At 38.6% G+C, this 16,212-nt stretch overlaps 1 protein-coding gene across 1 annotated transcript in view; it reads left to right on the top strand.

The window, feature by feature from the left end:
- The window catches only part of PARD3B (par-3 family cell polarity regulator beta), a 398,190-nt gene that overhangs the window by 112,682 nt on the left and 269,296 nt on the right, over positions 1-16,212 (top strand). The window contains exon 3 of the mRNA XM_027636917.1: positions 3,845-4,013. Within this exon, the coding sequence (XP_027492718.1) occupies positions 3,845-4,013 (169 nt within the window). The remainder of the gene's footprint in view (positions 1-3,844; positions 4,014-16,212) is intronic.

Genomic DNA, 16,212 nt, shown 5'->3' with positions numbered 1-16,212 from the left:
CTTATTTCATTGGAGAAGAAAGGCATTGCATCTTTGCTGCCTCCACATGCAGTACCGTAGCATCTCCCTTCCACGCTGCAAAAAACTCTAGATCGTGTTCCTTAATTACTGGTGTGTTCCATACTGTGAAGAAATACATTTTCTTTGGGTTTTCTAATCTGTCAAAATAGTGCCTGGATGTAGACTAGGGAACTGTGGGTTTCTCGCGGAAGTCGCTCACAAACGACAGCAGTAAGAGACTTCCCCGCTGTCAGGCGAGTGTCAGACCTGTATGGTCCAGCTCAGATGGACTCCTCTTCCCAGTGTTTACCAGGTTGTATTGCAGATGTTGACCAGATGTTGGTTTGCACCTGTGCCCTCCCTACTCCAGTTTGGAGTGTGGAAATGGAATGTTGGTGTGGGTAGAGTTGGGAAGGGAAGTAGTGGCAGAGGTGGCATCTTCTCGTGCCTCTGCTGCAGGGGGAGAGGAGCCGGTGGGTCTCCATCTGCTGAACCTTCTTGATCAGTGAATGTGACAGGTACTTTAAGCTGCAGAGCTGTTACAGTCATCAAACCACTTACAATCCTTCCATATAATTAGGCAGGAGAAGATCTGGTCATTTTATCCACTTTTGGGCCCTGTGATTTCTGTCCCTCAGCTTGCCTGAACCCAGCTGTTTGTGACCAGGTCCCAAGGCAGGTGTTTGACTTGTAGTCTTTTAGCTCTTGGGCAGTGTCACCCAACACTAGGGCAGGTGCTGTAGGGACCTCGCTGACAAGAGGACATTATTGTTGCAATTGAAACTTTATTTTAACCTGGGCCCTCTGCAGGTCGGGCGGGTGCCCACTAATGCCCTCAGTCCCGTGCAGGGCAGTGCCTTCAAACGCAGGACTCCCTCAGCCCTCAGGAGCAGTGCCTGCCCATGTCCCTGCCCTCCCTTAGGGACCTTTTGAAAGGAACAGTGGGCATGTGACCACCAGCCCCAGGGGAAGTGGCGGGATGCACCAAGGTGAGGAGCAGCCATGCCGGGCATCCAGGGAAATGGCTGTGGTGTGGCCACGATGCAGTCGGTCTCTTGGGGCTGGCTGGTAGGTAAGCTGCCATATCTTACAGCTGTCAGGAGCCCGTGACCTGACTTGCCTGTTAAAATAACTTCATATTATCATTTTTGCTAAGGATTCATTTGAACTAAGGCGGACTAAGGAAAGGTACAGTGCTTAGAAACTGCAGTATGCAATAGTGTCCTATGGTAGGTGAGCCTGTGAGAGGGGCAGTGCACAGCCAGACTGCTGCTCTGGTCTCTGCCCGTGACCCGTGGAAAATACTCCCAGAAAGCACGTAGATATAGGGTGCTTATAGTATCAGTTTCTCCTGCTTTGCCTTTCTGAATTTTACTGCTACATGTTTGGGGGCTTCTGAGGCTGAGGTAGTGCTTGCATGTTTCCATTTAAGAGTTTTTGCTGGTGTTTTCCATCACTTCATCTGATTTTTTTTTTTTAACTAATTCCTACTTTCCATCTTTGCAACATCCTGGGGCAGTAAGCATAGAGTATTCCAATGTAATGCAGAATTTAATATGCTAGGGTGTGAAACCAAGGGGAAACTCAGTTTAGTTGAGGAATTCAGTTGTTTGTTCCCATCAAATCACAGCTGAGCTCCATTTATTCTGTTTTACATTGTGAATACTCAAGTGAACTTTGTATCCTCCTACTATCTAAAGTGCTCTCAGTGCCAGGGTCCTGCACATTCTCCAATTTCCTCTTTATTAGTAACAACCTCTTTCTTAGAAATTAAATTTCCCCAGCAAAAGTGAGGCAAAGAAAGCAAACCCTTTGGTGGACAATGGTTGTGTAACTTAGGGAATCAGGATGGACTTCCATAATAACATGAATAATCATTTCAGAAACAAATTAAAGACATCATAGGGTAGGTTTTTCTTTTTTTTTTTTTCTTGGTGCTGAAGAAAATCACTGTGATCTGTTGGTGTCTGGATCCAAGTTAGGCTTTTTGGCTGTATGTAGTTGTGGGGCATAATGATGGCCTGGTGATGATGAATGCAGTGTGAACACTTGGGTAGTTACCCTGTTATGAAGGAATAAGACACAAAGAGTTGTCCTTGTTCCTGGAATTAATCTTTCCTATATGCTTTGAACAAATAAAAATCAAATTGTATGTTGTATAAGCTAGTTGTATGGCCATGGAAAGGAAACAGGCTCCATATGGAAAAGGAGAGCAAGTTTTCTACCTAATTATTTAAGGGGTTTTGTGTGTCTCTGAAATGTGCATTGGTAAATATGAGCTGACACATTTCTAGCAACCAAATTATAAATGAGTGGAAGACCTGAAAATGTCAGTTTCTTCCTTAGAAGCACTTCAGGATTTTTCTTTTCTTTTCCCTCTCATACGTTCATTTCTTCCCTTGGGCAAATGAGTTTATTTAAATGTTTGTCTGTGTTTTTCATAGGGTATAATTGTTGACACATCTTGGAAGTGTCAGAGAAGATTTGATGTACTAGTATTTTTATAGAAAGCTTGTGTATGCATACCTTAAAATAACACAGAGATAAAAAGTAGTAAGTCAATCCTTTAAACTTGTTTCCATGTATATCTTGATACTGCCTAACCAGTTTTTTGTATTGTGACGTTCTTCATGATTAGCGGGGAAAAATATTAATCTAAAGGAGTTCATAAAAATTAAAATAAATGAGTACCTTAAGATGAAAATATCGTGTACAGTGATTATTAGGCACAAGAACTATGTCATATCAGGTGATGGGGTAGCAAAAATGTTGCTCTTAGCTCCTCTGGTTTTGGAGAGGGCTCTGGGGTGCCAAGTGTCCTGTTGGTTGAGAACAGCATGTTTTCTACTTCGTTTAGATTCATAGGGAATCAATAATTTTTTGTTTTCCCAGAGCTGTTGCACACTTAACTGTTTTCCTGGGACTGTAACACAATATACACCCAACCATATGTATGAGTCCCTTGTTGATGAAGCTGCATACACACATCTGATCACTTTGTATCAGTAGGAACCAAAAGGAAGATCCTTATGAAAGGCCAGGTTAGCTGAGGCAAAAAGTAATGATTCTGGTGATTTTTGTCATTTTCATGTCCACATTAGTGTGAGCTTGGACATCAGACTTTGCAGTCTGTCACTGCTTACTCTTGACCTTCCTGTGTTTCTGTAGTGGTGGAAGAGTCAGTGACTGAGGGACAGTTTTCAGAAACAGTGTACCTGGTGTAAGCTTGCAGGAGAGAAGGGGAGGAAGTCATTGATGCGTGGTGGGTGGAAAAGTGCAGGTGTATGTGTACACAGCTGAAACTCATCCTTACAGAGGCACAGGTTGGACAACTAGAGAGACTTCACACTCTGTCATTGTGCTGGATTTATCTTGTCCTTGGAATGTAATTATTATGTTCTTATAAAGAGGTGCATCTGCTGTCTTAGTACAGCTCCTGTGGTTGTGCTACCTTTGTGCAGCCTGTCAGTCAGTAGCACTAAAATTTTTTAGAATAACACCCTCTACCCCAAGAATTAAATACTGTTCTGTGTTTTTAAGCATATTCACCTGTAAGTGTTTTGGAATAATGTAAAATGCTCACTGATGTAGCATGCTAACTCTGAGAAATGCATGTCAGCACAGGGCAGTGCTGAAGCATGTACTTAAAACACATTGAAGTCATATTGAAGTCTAAACATAAAAGTACATACTTTTTGGAATCTGTATGTTTGTTGTTAGCTGTTTTGAAATAAGGTTGTTATTTTTATACTCTAAAGGAAGGATAAGTTTTATTTTTTTTAAAAAAGAGTGAAGACTGGGAATACTTTAAATATACAAACTGTATTATCTTTTGTTTTGTTAGCTGATTGCTGTTTATGATGAACAAGAAACTCACCATAAGACTGATGGCACCAATGGCAATTTGACAGACAGAAATAGCCCAGACTCTTTTGAGACGGAGGTGGCAACTCAGCTGGCGGCCTTTCAGCCCATTGGTGAGATTGAAGTGACTCCTTCTGCCCTAAAACTGGGTATGTATATCTTAAATGTTTTTTTTCTTTTTTTTTCTTTTTTTCTGTGGATGTTTGTAGTCTGATTTTTTTATATTTAAAAGTTATGGGCTTTTTTAGCATCCCATTGTCTGCCTTGGAATTCAGTGAATACAATTCAGTGAAGGGCCTTGAGGGGAAGCCGTATGAGGAGTGTCTGAGATTACTTGGTCTGTTGACCTGGAGGAGACTGAGGGGAGACCTCACTGCAGTTACAACTCCCTCATGAGGGGAAGAGGAGGGGCAGGCACTAATCTCTTCTCTGTGCTGACCAGTGACAGGACCCGAGGCAATGGTCTACAATTGTATCAGGGGAGGTTTGGGTCAGATATTAGGAAAAGGTTCTTCCCCCAGAGGGTGGTTGGGCACTGGAACAGGCTCCCTGGAGAAGTAGTCACAGCACCAAACCTGACAGAGTTCAAAAAGCCTTTGGACAATGTATTCAGGCACATGGTGTGACTCTTGGGGATGGTCCTGTGCAGGGCCAGCAGTTGGACTTGATGATCCTTGTGGGTTCCTTTCAATTCAGCATATTCTGTGATTCTGTAAGGATGAAGGTTGGGCTTTTGAACCATGTGGACTGCAGCTGAGCATGGCAATTTTGCACCTGAGCCTTGTGTCCTGCTGTATGTTCTGCCCATCCATACAGGTGGCATCTCTTTTTTTTTCTCCCTTCTTTGACTGGGTAGGTTACTGACAGTCTTTCGTTGTAATATTGTAAGAGTGCACGAGATGAAACCTGTGCAATGGATTTTCATATAAGAAAGTCATTGAAAAAAACCCAACATTTTTATTGATGAACCTGGGTTCAATGAGTGGAAAACTGCTGTGTGCAAATACTTTTACTGATTACCTGAGCTAGTGCCCTGTTTTGGGGTGAGAGGTGGAAAGGAGGAGATGCTGGTTGCAAACAGTTCAGCTTTTTGCTTTTGAAGAAGTTGTACAGCTGGGTCTGTTTGCCTTTCTCACTTTCAAGTGAGCAGACTGTCATTAAGAAAGGCTTCTGCTTAATTCTCTCTTACATCAGAGAGTACTACATGAACTGTTACAGCTCTGGTCCCCTGTGTTGTTTAAGTGTGCCTGGAAGGCCAGGAGTTCAAACACTGGTTTCCAATTATAAAGAGCTGGAGTCTTGTATGTTGAACACAAAGCAGTTTGAAATACTTTCTTGAATTGAAAGTAGGCTAAGCTGTCACCTAAGCACTAGATATAGGAGCTTTCAAAACCAGATTGAAGGTGAATGCTCTTACAGTCTGTCTGTAGAGCAGCATTAAGCAGATGAATAATGCTCAGGAGAGCTTTCTCTGCATTCCACCAGAGCCCATCTCCGAGTTCACCTCGTGTTCCTGAGTGCTGCTGGCGGCCTCCAAATAGTGTGGAATAAAATCTGAGGGTAAGGGGGTGGGGTTAGAATAGAAGTACTATCTCTAATTGTGCTGCTCTCGTGGAGTAGTCTGGTTACAACTCCAGAAATAGAATGTTCACTGGTCTATTTTTAATTGTATTTTTAAAGGAAAAGACTAATTAACTAAAGAAATGAGCTAAAGCAAAATTTCTGCTAAAGCTCACTGGATGACGCTGTGTAGCTTAACTTCTAACAGAAGTCTGTGCTGTGTTCTAGAAAATCCTGAAATTCAAACTGCATGAGAATTTTTAGAGTAAAATTTCTGTGTTGATGTATCACATCTGGTTTTTTCTATGTTCTAGAATAGAAAGATCTTTTTCTATATGTAGTGACACACAAGAATTTCTCATAACTAAAAATCTTAAGGTAAGACATTATTGACATAACTTGAACTTGTGTGTATTTGGCTGTGTTTTTGGTAAGCATGAGCTACTGAAAAGTTTGTAGCTCTAGGTTTGATGGTTGAGAGGTTTGTCACTTCATTTATTGCATATTTTTAAGTAGCACTGTGTTATCACATTTTAGCACGTTTCAGAAAGTAGAGATTGTTCTTCAAATACCTCTGAGCACTGTTTAAAAAAAAAAAAGGTGATTTGTCTAGCATACTGTTGAGCATAGATGGAGGGTTGGAGAGAAGAGTACTTCAGCCTCACACAATTTTTTGTAAAGCAGTTAAGTGCTGAAGCTCTTGAGCTCACCAGTAAACTCCCACATAGTTAATTTCAGAGCATTTATAAAATCCTTCTACTATAGAGCATAAAGGCGACAAACTAGAACATGAGAAGAGCAATTAGGGTTCTATTTTGTTTTCAGTCCAATACTAACATATGTTTGAAGTTAAATTGGGTGCTTGCTTCCTAAAAAAAGGAGGACATAAATGTAATGTGTTTGTTTCATCAGTTCTGTTTCAGATTGGTTTATTTTACAAGGTAAATGTAAGATTTACTACCTGTTAGTCCCATAACTCAGTTTCTACTGGGAAATGTAATTGTTTTCTCTTCTGGATTTTACATCATGGTTTACAGTTCTTTGAACTTAATTTTTGCCTTTATCTTTTGTGTACAAGTCCCTGGACCTTAAATTATGTCCCTATTTCCATTAGAGGCAAATTGAAAAGTAAATGAAGAAATAGAAGGACAATTTGGTTGCATCAATATCATTGATGCATGAACCACAGTAGTCTGGCTTCCTGTCTAGTTATTGAACTGACTCCCACTTGCTAGCAGAAATAAATAATATTAATTTATAAAGCTGTTGTTATTTTAGGAGCAAGGATGTTATTGAATATATATGCAGCAAGGAAGTGTTGCTTTCCATGGTAGAGCTGTGCTTCAAGAACTGTCATGTGCTTACCTTTTGGAGTATTTTTCCAGAATGCCTTTAGGGAGGAAATGAAGGCAATCCATTGTTATGTGAATTGTCAGATTGTGGAGCAATTTTGCCTGTTAAATTCTGTTGGATGTTTTGTAGTTAATGAAACCAGATCCAAAGTTTTATGTAGAAACAGTGTTCGGTTAGTGCTCTGCTTGGAGAATACGTAGTGCTTGATGCTTTATAAGCACATGAAACTAAACACTGTTGATGGTCATTTTAGTTATTATCAAATTACTGTCTTAATTCGTAGTATATATCTCCTTAAAACAGGAAATTAGTCAACCATCTGTTTTGTTTTCCCTGAAACAAACACTTCTCTGCTTTTAAAGCTGACTCTGTTCTCGAACGGGTGAAACTGTGTGTTCTTATATTTAATTTAAAAAAAATTCAGGAAGACTTCAGCTGTTTATGAATGCTGTCTCCACTATGTCCCTAACATAAGGTGAGGTGCAAACACATTTGAGTGCATCCCTGCTCCCCCCACATAGCTGGATTATCAGGTGCTGTTGCTGACAGTGTCTTTTAATACTGAAAATCTTGGTGTACACGTCTCAGTTGACAATGAAATAAGTACAGTTCCGTTGTAAATAAAAATCCCAATTTGACAGAATATGTGATTGGGTAAAGAAAGCATTTCATGCTACAATACAAAGGGTAATAAAGCACCTGTTAATATATATTACAAAATTCAGAGAATCACACAACCGTTTAACATGTCCAGGCAGCTGTTTGAAACAGTAAAGAAATTGATCTAGTGATTTTGATATTTCTGTGGATGAGAACATTGAGACACAGTTGTTAAGTTGGCAGCAGAGCTTGTCTTGTATTACTGTTTTCTGTGAGCAGAATTTCCCAGAGTACACTAATGATGTGGCCATGACAACAGTTTCTAAAGAATGATACAGGCAGCTAAATGCTGAAAAAGATTACTTACATTTAAAAAAATTGAATGGAGGTAAACTTCAACATCTCTAACTCCAAATACTGTTGGGGTTCTTCGTTTTACCGTGTTTCTTGGTTATAAAACTGTGCAAAGACAAAACCTTACACTGAACAGTGAAATCACAGTATACTGAATACTTTGTAGTATGACTTCAGCCCACGTGAATGTAAGGTAACCTACACCCCAGTGAAAGAGTTTATGGCCCTCATAAACCATCTTGTAATGTTCTGTGCACCCGTAAGCATGCCAATGGCCTTTCTGTTTTCCTTTTGCACCTAATACTTTACTGTTGTTTGCAAGTGGTTTTCCCCACATGGCAGGTCCTGGAACAGGAAAGGGGGAGTTATTTTCATTATGTCAATTTGTTTTTTCCTTTTCCGTCCATATGGGCAGGAAGGAGAGCACTAATTTATTTACGGAGTATCCATCTTATAGACAAGTCACTCTGAGCTGGGAATGCCTTCGTGACTGACTGTGTTTCATTTGCTTCATTTGGTAGATAATGGTTGACTGCACACAAACTTAGTTGTTGCTTTTCTCTTGCTCGTCTCCTTGGTGTTAAATAGTCAGGATTTTGCCTGGAAAAAGGCAGTATTCAGTGATACTTGTTGCTTCTGAACACTAAAGTAGGGGGAAAAGTGAGGTATATGTAGGTATCTCTGTGATTTTTTTTTTTGTTTTGTTTTGTTTTATTTATTCTTTTTCCATTTCTTTGGGAATTTGGGAATCCTGAAGTTTTCTGAGTACAATCTGGAAGCAGATATAATTAGGTTGCTTTGTTGACTATTACAATAAAATTAGGCTCTTAATGAATTTAAGCATTTACTAGTGTTTATTTATAGTTGAGGTTAGATAAAGAAATAACTGCTTATAACAGTTACTGATGGCAGGTTAAAAAATTCTCTTGTGAACTACAGGAGTTTAGCTCCTCCCGTTGAAAGCTTTCATTACCAAGTAGGGCAAGTGTCCTGTTTTTCCCATTCAAAGGTCTTATTCTAGTATTTCAAATTTTGAATGCCTTGGTTTTATGGAAAATCTCTGAGAAGATATTCTTCTTTTATATGTACACCTTCTCCCATCTGATCAATGTTCTAGGCAAGTGTAAGACTTAGGTGTAAATAATGGTTGGAATAGCTAATTATGGTCTCTCTCCTAAAATAAGCTTGCATGGCAATGGTACTTGGAGTTCAAGCTGCATTGAGGCACTTGTGCTTTTGAGCAGTCAGTTCTTTTGGTTCTGGACATCTTACGTGGTGTCTTTGCCATGGGCATTTGTTTCCTGAAAACAGAGATTACTGGGAATACTTCAACCCTCAGAAGGTCTAGTTAGTACAGGATAACAAGAGTTCTAAGCCTAGAAAGTTTTGAGTTTCCATTTTGATGCAGTTGTTGATGTTCTGACCATGTCTTTTTAACATTTGGAAAAGGTTACTATCCACTCTTGCAGTAGAGAATATACTCAATTAGCTTAATGTATTCCTGTGGGTTTGGGCTTGCTCTGACTTAAACTGTGCTTCCTGGGATTGTTTAAAACACTTACTTTGAATGGCCCTTTTTGTTTGGGTGGCTAAGTCAGTCAACAGAGGTGCTTCAATTGGCAGTGTCTTAGTTTGAAGTCCAAGGGACTTGAAGGGAAGGTTTCTTCCAGGAGTTTTTGGCAGTTTCTCCCTTGATAGGTCTGACAGGGCTTAAATTGTTGCCTCCAGGGTATGGATGTTGTCCATTTCTGTGTAACTTCAGAGCTCAGAAAGAATTTCTTCTCTTTCTCATCCTCTTTGAAGTGGTAGCATTGTAAGTAGGCTTCAGGGCATTTTAAACAGCATGTGTTTGATTAGTCCTTTTTCAAGTTGGTGTTGAGATACTCTGGATATACAGACTGTGTTTTTAAATACAGAGGAAACCTCGTGGTTGTGTTTAAGATTTATGAAAACATATGATGTAAAGCTATTAATTTGATAAACAAAATGTTACTAATGTCTTGTACACAGCGTACGTGCTGTGTCAGAGTAAGTAGGACAGACACTTTTTCTTACATAAAAGCTATTCTTTTCATCTTTGTCTTACAATGTCAGTTTATTGGCTGAGCATTCTGATGTTTGTCAGTACATGGGAGTGTACTACATGCATATAACAATTCTCTCCTACATGATTCCAGAAAAACTAACATTTTGAAATTGGTAAGTTTCAAAAGAAAGGCATTATAGAAGCACATGCTGCCTTCTGTGATTTGAGGGACTACTGCTTATTTCCTCAAGGAAAATATAACTGTATTCTCTTTCAGTGTCCTGGAAGGTTGCTCTCATAGTGATATCATCAAACATTGCCCTATGCTGTTTGCCATAGGTGTTGTGAGGATGACACTGTACTTGATAGATTTTTCTCCTCTGCAGCACTCAGTGTAATCTGCTTTAAAAGAATTGTGATGATCAATTCAAGTCTACTTGCATTTCTAAAACAAATGGTTTCTGTTCTCATACAAGCTAAAGGTTTGAAGATAACTTTTCATTTCAGTCAGAGTGGAAGCTTGGTATATTTTGACCTCATGACTTAAGCCTGGTCTTTCTTAGTTGTCCTTGATTCATGGAAATGAGCTTTGCTTTATCTTTGTATTGCAGCAAAAGAATACAGTAATGCTTTCTGTAAAGATATATATATATAAAATTTCCACGTGTTTTTCTGTCTTTGGGATGCCTGTTTACAAAACAAGCCAGTCTTTCCTTCCTTTCACTGTACCCAGGAACTTAATACTAGTATAGGTAATAAATTTATGTGCATAGTTGGTTACCAAAGAATCCCTTTTCTCTTTAATAGCCCTTCTGTCTCTGATTTCCCCAAAGATTATTTCTCATCAATTATTCCCCCTGTCTCTATTCCCTTTGCACTTGGTTTAATATGCCTTACTTTGGAGTAAGAGGGGTATCCCCATGAAAATATGTTAAAGAGGGAGAAAAATATTTTTCCATCACAAGTTACAGACTTTTCTGCAGTAGCTCTCTAGCTGAGATGTTAATTTCCAGCCTTTTATTGCCTCAGGGAAGGTTTTGGGGAAGGTAATGAATGGGACTTAAAATGATGGAATAAATTCTATTACAAAAGGCAATGGTGCTTTTTGACACCCTTTATTCGATGTCAGTGTTTTTCCTCAGATTTCTGTCTGTTTACTAATTTTGTGATGTTGCTCTTTTTGTGAGTATTTGTATGTCGTTATGATGCATAGCTAGTTTCAGAGGTAGAGCTCTTAAAAAGGAACAGACCAACCCACTTGGTAAGCTAAATATTTGCAGCTGAAGGCTTTGAAAGGCTGGAGTGTAATATCCCACTGGAAAGCTGCAGTGCCACCTCTGTCAGTACACTCTAGTGCTGGGTAAGGCAGAGGAGAGTGTGTCTGTTTATAATTCCCTGCAGTACTCTGTGGTGTATTAGCTCCGAGGCAAAATGTGTATTTCAGGTGGCAAATGAGCCTGTGAAGCCTGGCTGATTGATAGTTTGAAATTGTTCATGTTAAAAGAAATGAGACTTCAGCTAAAAGCCTTGAGGTAGTAGATCACCTTTTTTTTTTTTTTCCTTAAGAAACCAAAGTAATAGTTTTAATGCTTTTAATGCTTTTTTTTCTGCGTGGTTTATTCACTAATGATTGTTTACTGTTGTCTTCCATATGAACGTGTTCCTGTATACAGATGAACTATCTTAATGAAAGCCATTATTAAGGAAGTTACAAATAATTGTTAAATCATTCAGTTTGCCCATTGCCATGTAGTTCTTTCTCATTGCTTTCTATTGAATTTACGCTTTCAAGAGCCTTAGTTAACAGTTCATTTTTTGTCTCTCTTCTTTTAAGTGCCACTTCAGATTATGATTGTTTCTCACAACAGACATCTAGAATATCAGCCAATTAAAATGTAGAGTTGTGGTATTTACTTACTACACCTGAACATAGTTGCAAAAAGATGCACCTCCCTACCAATATGTTGCAGAATTTTCCCATAGACCCACTGGCTGTTGATTTATGTTTTTCTTTCTTCTTAAATTGTTACTTCATTAGAGTGAGGTCTGTTTACTGTAGATATTAAGTAAAAGAAGGATGCAGTATCTTCACTGGAAAGATAAATCCTGCAGAGTATTGTGGTAATTTCTTCTTCAACCTCCCACAAAAAGAGACAGGTAACCCTCTCTGATTGAGTCCTTTTTTAACTTTTCTGTAGAAATAGTCATCTTACCATTTTAAGTATTAAGACAGATCAATAGGGAATGATTATTGGATTTCACTCTAGTAAAAACTAGAGTATCAAACCAAACTATTGTTCGACAGATTACGAAGCAAAACAACCCTAAACTGATTTTTTTCTTGAATCATTCAACTAAACTGTGTAATTTGATGTAACACGCCAAAAATCAATGAATTATAATAGGATTAGACAAATTCACAGGAGGTGCACACCAATGTCTGGAAATATGTCCAGATAACACACAGATTTGGAAATATTTCAAATGTTATTTTTGCAAGCTGGTGGGATACAACACTGTTATGCTTTCTCCCTGAGTCTTTGCTGGCACCCCTGGATTCAGGATACTGGGTGAGGTTGGTCCACTATAGCTGTTCTTATGTTCTTAATCCTTGAAACCTTGCAGAAAGTTTCAAGATCAGGATTTCACTATTTTATCTAAATGTCCTTTAAAATCATCAGGAGGGAGTTTGAAATTTGAGACTAAAACTAGTTTACCATGACTGGAATAGAAGATAATGACAGTAAGACATCTCTTATTAAGGAAAGGAAAACCAGAAAAGGTTCTTAATTTAAATCATATATATAAAACACAGATTATATTTAAATATTACAAAAATATACTAATGCTGTAATTTGTGATTGTTCTTTAAAATACCTTTAAAATTTTCAAAAAAATTTGTTTTGCTACTCTACTACTAGCAATAAAATGCTGCCAAAGTGATATTCAAGCTGTACAGTTTAGCTGCCAAAGTTTTAAAGAAAATTAAATCATTGAACCGTGGAAAAGTGACTGCATAAGCACCTCTAACTGATGTTAGCTGAAGTGCTAAACCAGCTTTTGGCAGCGTGGCCTCTTTTGCAGGTGCACAGAATATTTTCTTTGTGTGAGTTTATTCAACTAGTACAGTTCATTAAGTATTTCATTTGAAGTTGAGAAATGGACTGGGAATTGAAATAGAAGAAATACTTATTTTCACCTTTCAATCTGTGAATAAAAATGAGGTGCGAGAGTCCGAGATCTATTAGTTTTAAAATCTTATAGGATATATTACCCTAAAATGATTTATTTAAATTCAGTAACTACAGGTAATATGTGCTTAAAAAAACCCAGTCTGTTTAATAAGATGAACACTTTTTGCTGTGTCCAGCAAGGTGGATGACTAAGACAGCTGGTGTTTTTAAGTGTATGCAGAGTTTAGTTTCTTTGACATCTGAATGTCGTTTAAAAGATATTAAATTTTAAAAAATAACCAGCCAAAGCAAAACCCCAAACCAAAAAATACCAAAAGCCCAACCCCCAAAACAAACAAGCCAACAAAATAAGCAAACCAAAAACCGTGTGTGTGTGTCTGTGTCTGTGTGTGTGTGCGCACATAGGGAAATTCTAATGTAAGACAATTTTTTCCCTCCAAACAATAATTAAACCCCAAACTGTTTGAAGTGACTAATTTTTAATCTTGTGTCTGAAGCTGTGAATTGGAGGATGTACATCATCAGTAGATGCAAAATAGTTGTGTGATTCATAAAGACGCTTCTCTTGTACAAGAGTAAGAGAAATCCTGGCCCATAGTGGAAAGTGCTGATTGTCTTTTGTAATAACCAGTGTATTTTCACGTAACTCCTGATCAGTCTGCCCAGCAAGGGAAGGAGTTGCACACTTTGCTTGAGCTTGAATTGGGAGGAAAAAAAATCACAACTCCCTGTTGTGAGCTGTTTGATCCATATGCCTGGAGGATTCTGCTGCAGCTCCTTTCCCTCTGCTCAGTCTCTTCCATGTGGTACCTGTAGCCAGGACCCTTTGGAGCAGAGTCATGGTGCTCCCAGGACTCCAGTAAGTCCACATGCTCCCCGTCTGTCTGATGAGGAGCTGAAAATAGGGGCACTCTGTTGATAGAGAAGATCCTGAAGTTGCTCGTGTCTGGCATGTGTTGTGACCTTAAGTGCACAAAGAGAATACCTGGTTAAGATCCAAACTCAGTTCCTGTCCTTCAGCTGGAAGTTTTTTTGAGAAGAATTTTGAAACAGGAGGAAAGTATCGGCATTATTTGTACATATTCTGTAGATGAATATATGTCTTAGTGCCTTAAGAGGAAAAGCGGTTAACTTCTTATCATGGGGACGTAGATTTTGATCCTGAAAATGAGATCTAGATGAACTTTATTACTGAAATAATGTATGTAGGTGATTCTTGCATGTCTGTCTTTGAAACTGCAAAAGCTGTAAACATTCCATAATTTTTTTCATTAGACCCTGTTTCTGACAACAACCAGACCAAAGAAATTTCATTCTGGTCATAAAAACTGTGAGAACAGTTCTTGACTTCATAACTGAAATCCGACTTAATATGTTACAGCACATGCAACCAGACAAAGTAATTATTTTGAAATACCTGGTACTGAGGAACACTACCCCAAAACAATACCTGTTTAAAGCCATTGCTGAGTTTTACTTGTAGGCCATTGCTTTAATTTTAGTTTGTAAGAAAAATTACACCTCATTTAGAGTGATAGGGAAGTACTTTGTTCTGCACTGGGTTGATATGTAAAAGACAGTCCTTGTTGGAAATGGATTTTCATCTGTTTGTAGATTTAAGTCAATTGTCTTAACCGTTACATCATCCTAGTTCATTAATCTAATCTTGTATCCATGGGAATTTAAAAAGTGCAGTGTGCACTTTGGGAAGAACAGATAGCTTTAGATTTGAAATTGTATTGATAGGTGCTATTACGAGCAATTTGAGTTAACTGTAAACATAGAAGTCACATCAGAGCGTTACATATTTAAGAAATAAAAGAAACTGTACAGTCCTATCACAGGGTAGAACATACAAGCTCATGTCAGCTACATGTGAAGTATATGGCAGAACAATTACATGATGCCTCAGGTGGTGTTAAGCAATAAATCTGAAGGCGACCAAATTTACTCACACTGGTTGCTTAGTGCTCTCAAAAACCACTGAGTGGAAGTCTGTATGCCTGTTAACATGAAAATTCTCTGATAAAAAGAAGAAAAATAGGCATATATTAATGATCTTCTATGTATTTAAATATAAATTAATATCTTGCTTGTAATTTTGTTTCCAGTGCCTGACCTGTTTCATAACAGAACCAGTTTAAAAGTAATTTTTACTTCTTGGTTTACATGCTGGTTTCATTTGGTATCTGTTCAGAGCTTTTCCAGCCGAGAACTGTCTATGTTGAAGTGCAGTTTCACATTTGTGTGTGTATGCATATAGTATTTATGGTGTTTTGTTTCAACTCTGACTTGAAATGTTGTTATGATTTGCTGAGAAGGAACTATGAAGAAATATTTGGAGGTATCTGCAGGTAAGAAAATAATTTGTTTGTTTGTCTGGGCAGATGTAATTTGGAAGCAGGCAGAGGGTGATTGTCATTGGTATGGCCTTCAGCAGCTGACAGGTTGATACACACTTGATGAACAGCTCCTTTCCCATCACAGTCAGCATTTTTATATTCAGGAGCAGAATTTAAAATTATGACTTTAACTGTGGAGGTGATTTACTGTAAAATCTCTTCTACCCACTTATGGTATTCTGTCCAAGTGTATCGTTTGTTCTCCTCCCAAATAATTCTTCCTTGTTACCTGGAAAAACAAACAAACCAACCTCACAATGTGTTATGCTACTGTCACTGATGCAGTAGCACAGCAGTGCACATCTGCTTGTGCTTCCCGTGTTCCTTGGTGTGTCAGCTTACCTAAAATCATCTGAGAGTGTTTGCACCCAAAGCAAAATGCTAAATTTGATTTACATATCTTGACTGCATTATAGATAGCTCAGCCTACCAAAAATGCTCTTGGGTGATAAACTCTCGTTGTCTTCAGCATTTTTCTGAATTTGTCCCAGTAACAGCAACCTACAACCTAAATCTCAAAGAATAAAGGGATTTCAGGCTGGGGATAAACTGTGCTTTCATGAGCTAAGAGACTTTAGAGCAAATGAGCAAAATTAAGGAGGGATAGGAATAATCTTTTTTTGTCATATTGGTTGCCCTGACAAGTAGTCAGCTGTCTAAATTTAGGCCTTAAATTTGATGCCAGAACTCAGAGCCTAGAAGCCCTGTAGAGCTTAGGGGGATGTCAGCAGGGACAACTGGAGGACCAAAGTTCCCCTGACCATGTTCAGATCCTGAACTCCAGATCTCGCATTATTTACCTGAGGTTGCACAGTGTTCTTAAGCCCTTTACTTCTGGTTAGTCAGGTTCCTGCTAACA

Source organism: Corapipo altera, unplaced genomic scaffold, assembly GCF_003945725.1.
Source record: "Corapipo altera isolate COAL_440 unplaced genomic scaffold, ASM394572v1 45, whole genome shotgun sequence".
Classification (NCBI taxonomy): Eukaryota; Metazoa; Chordata; class Aves; order Passeriformes; family Pipridae; genus Corapipo; species Corapipo altera.
The sequence above is the reverse complement of the archived record's forward strand: the minus strand, read 5'-3'. Positions and strand labels throughout refer to the sequence as shown.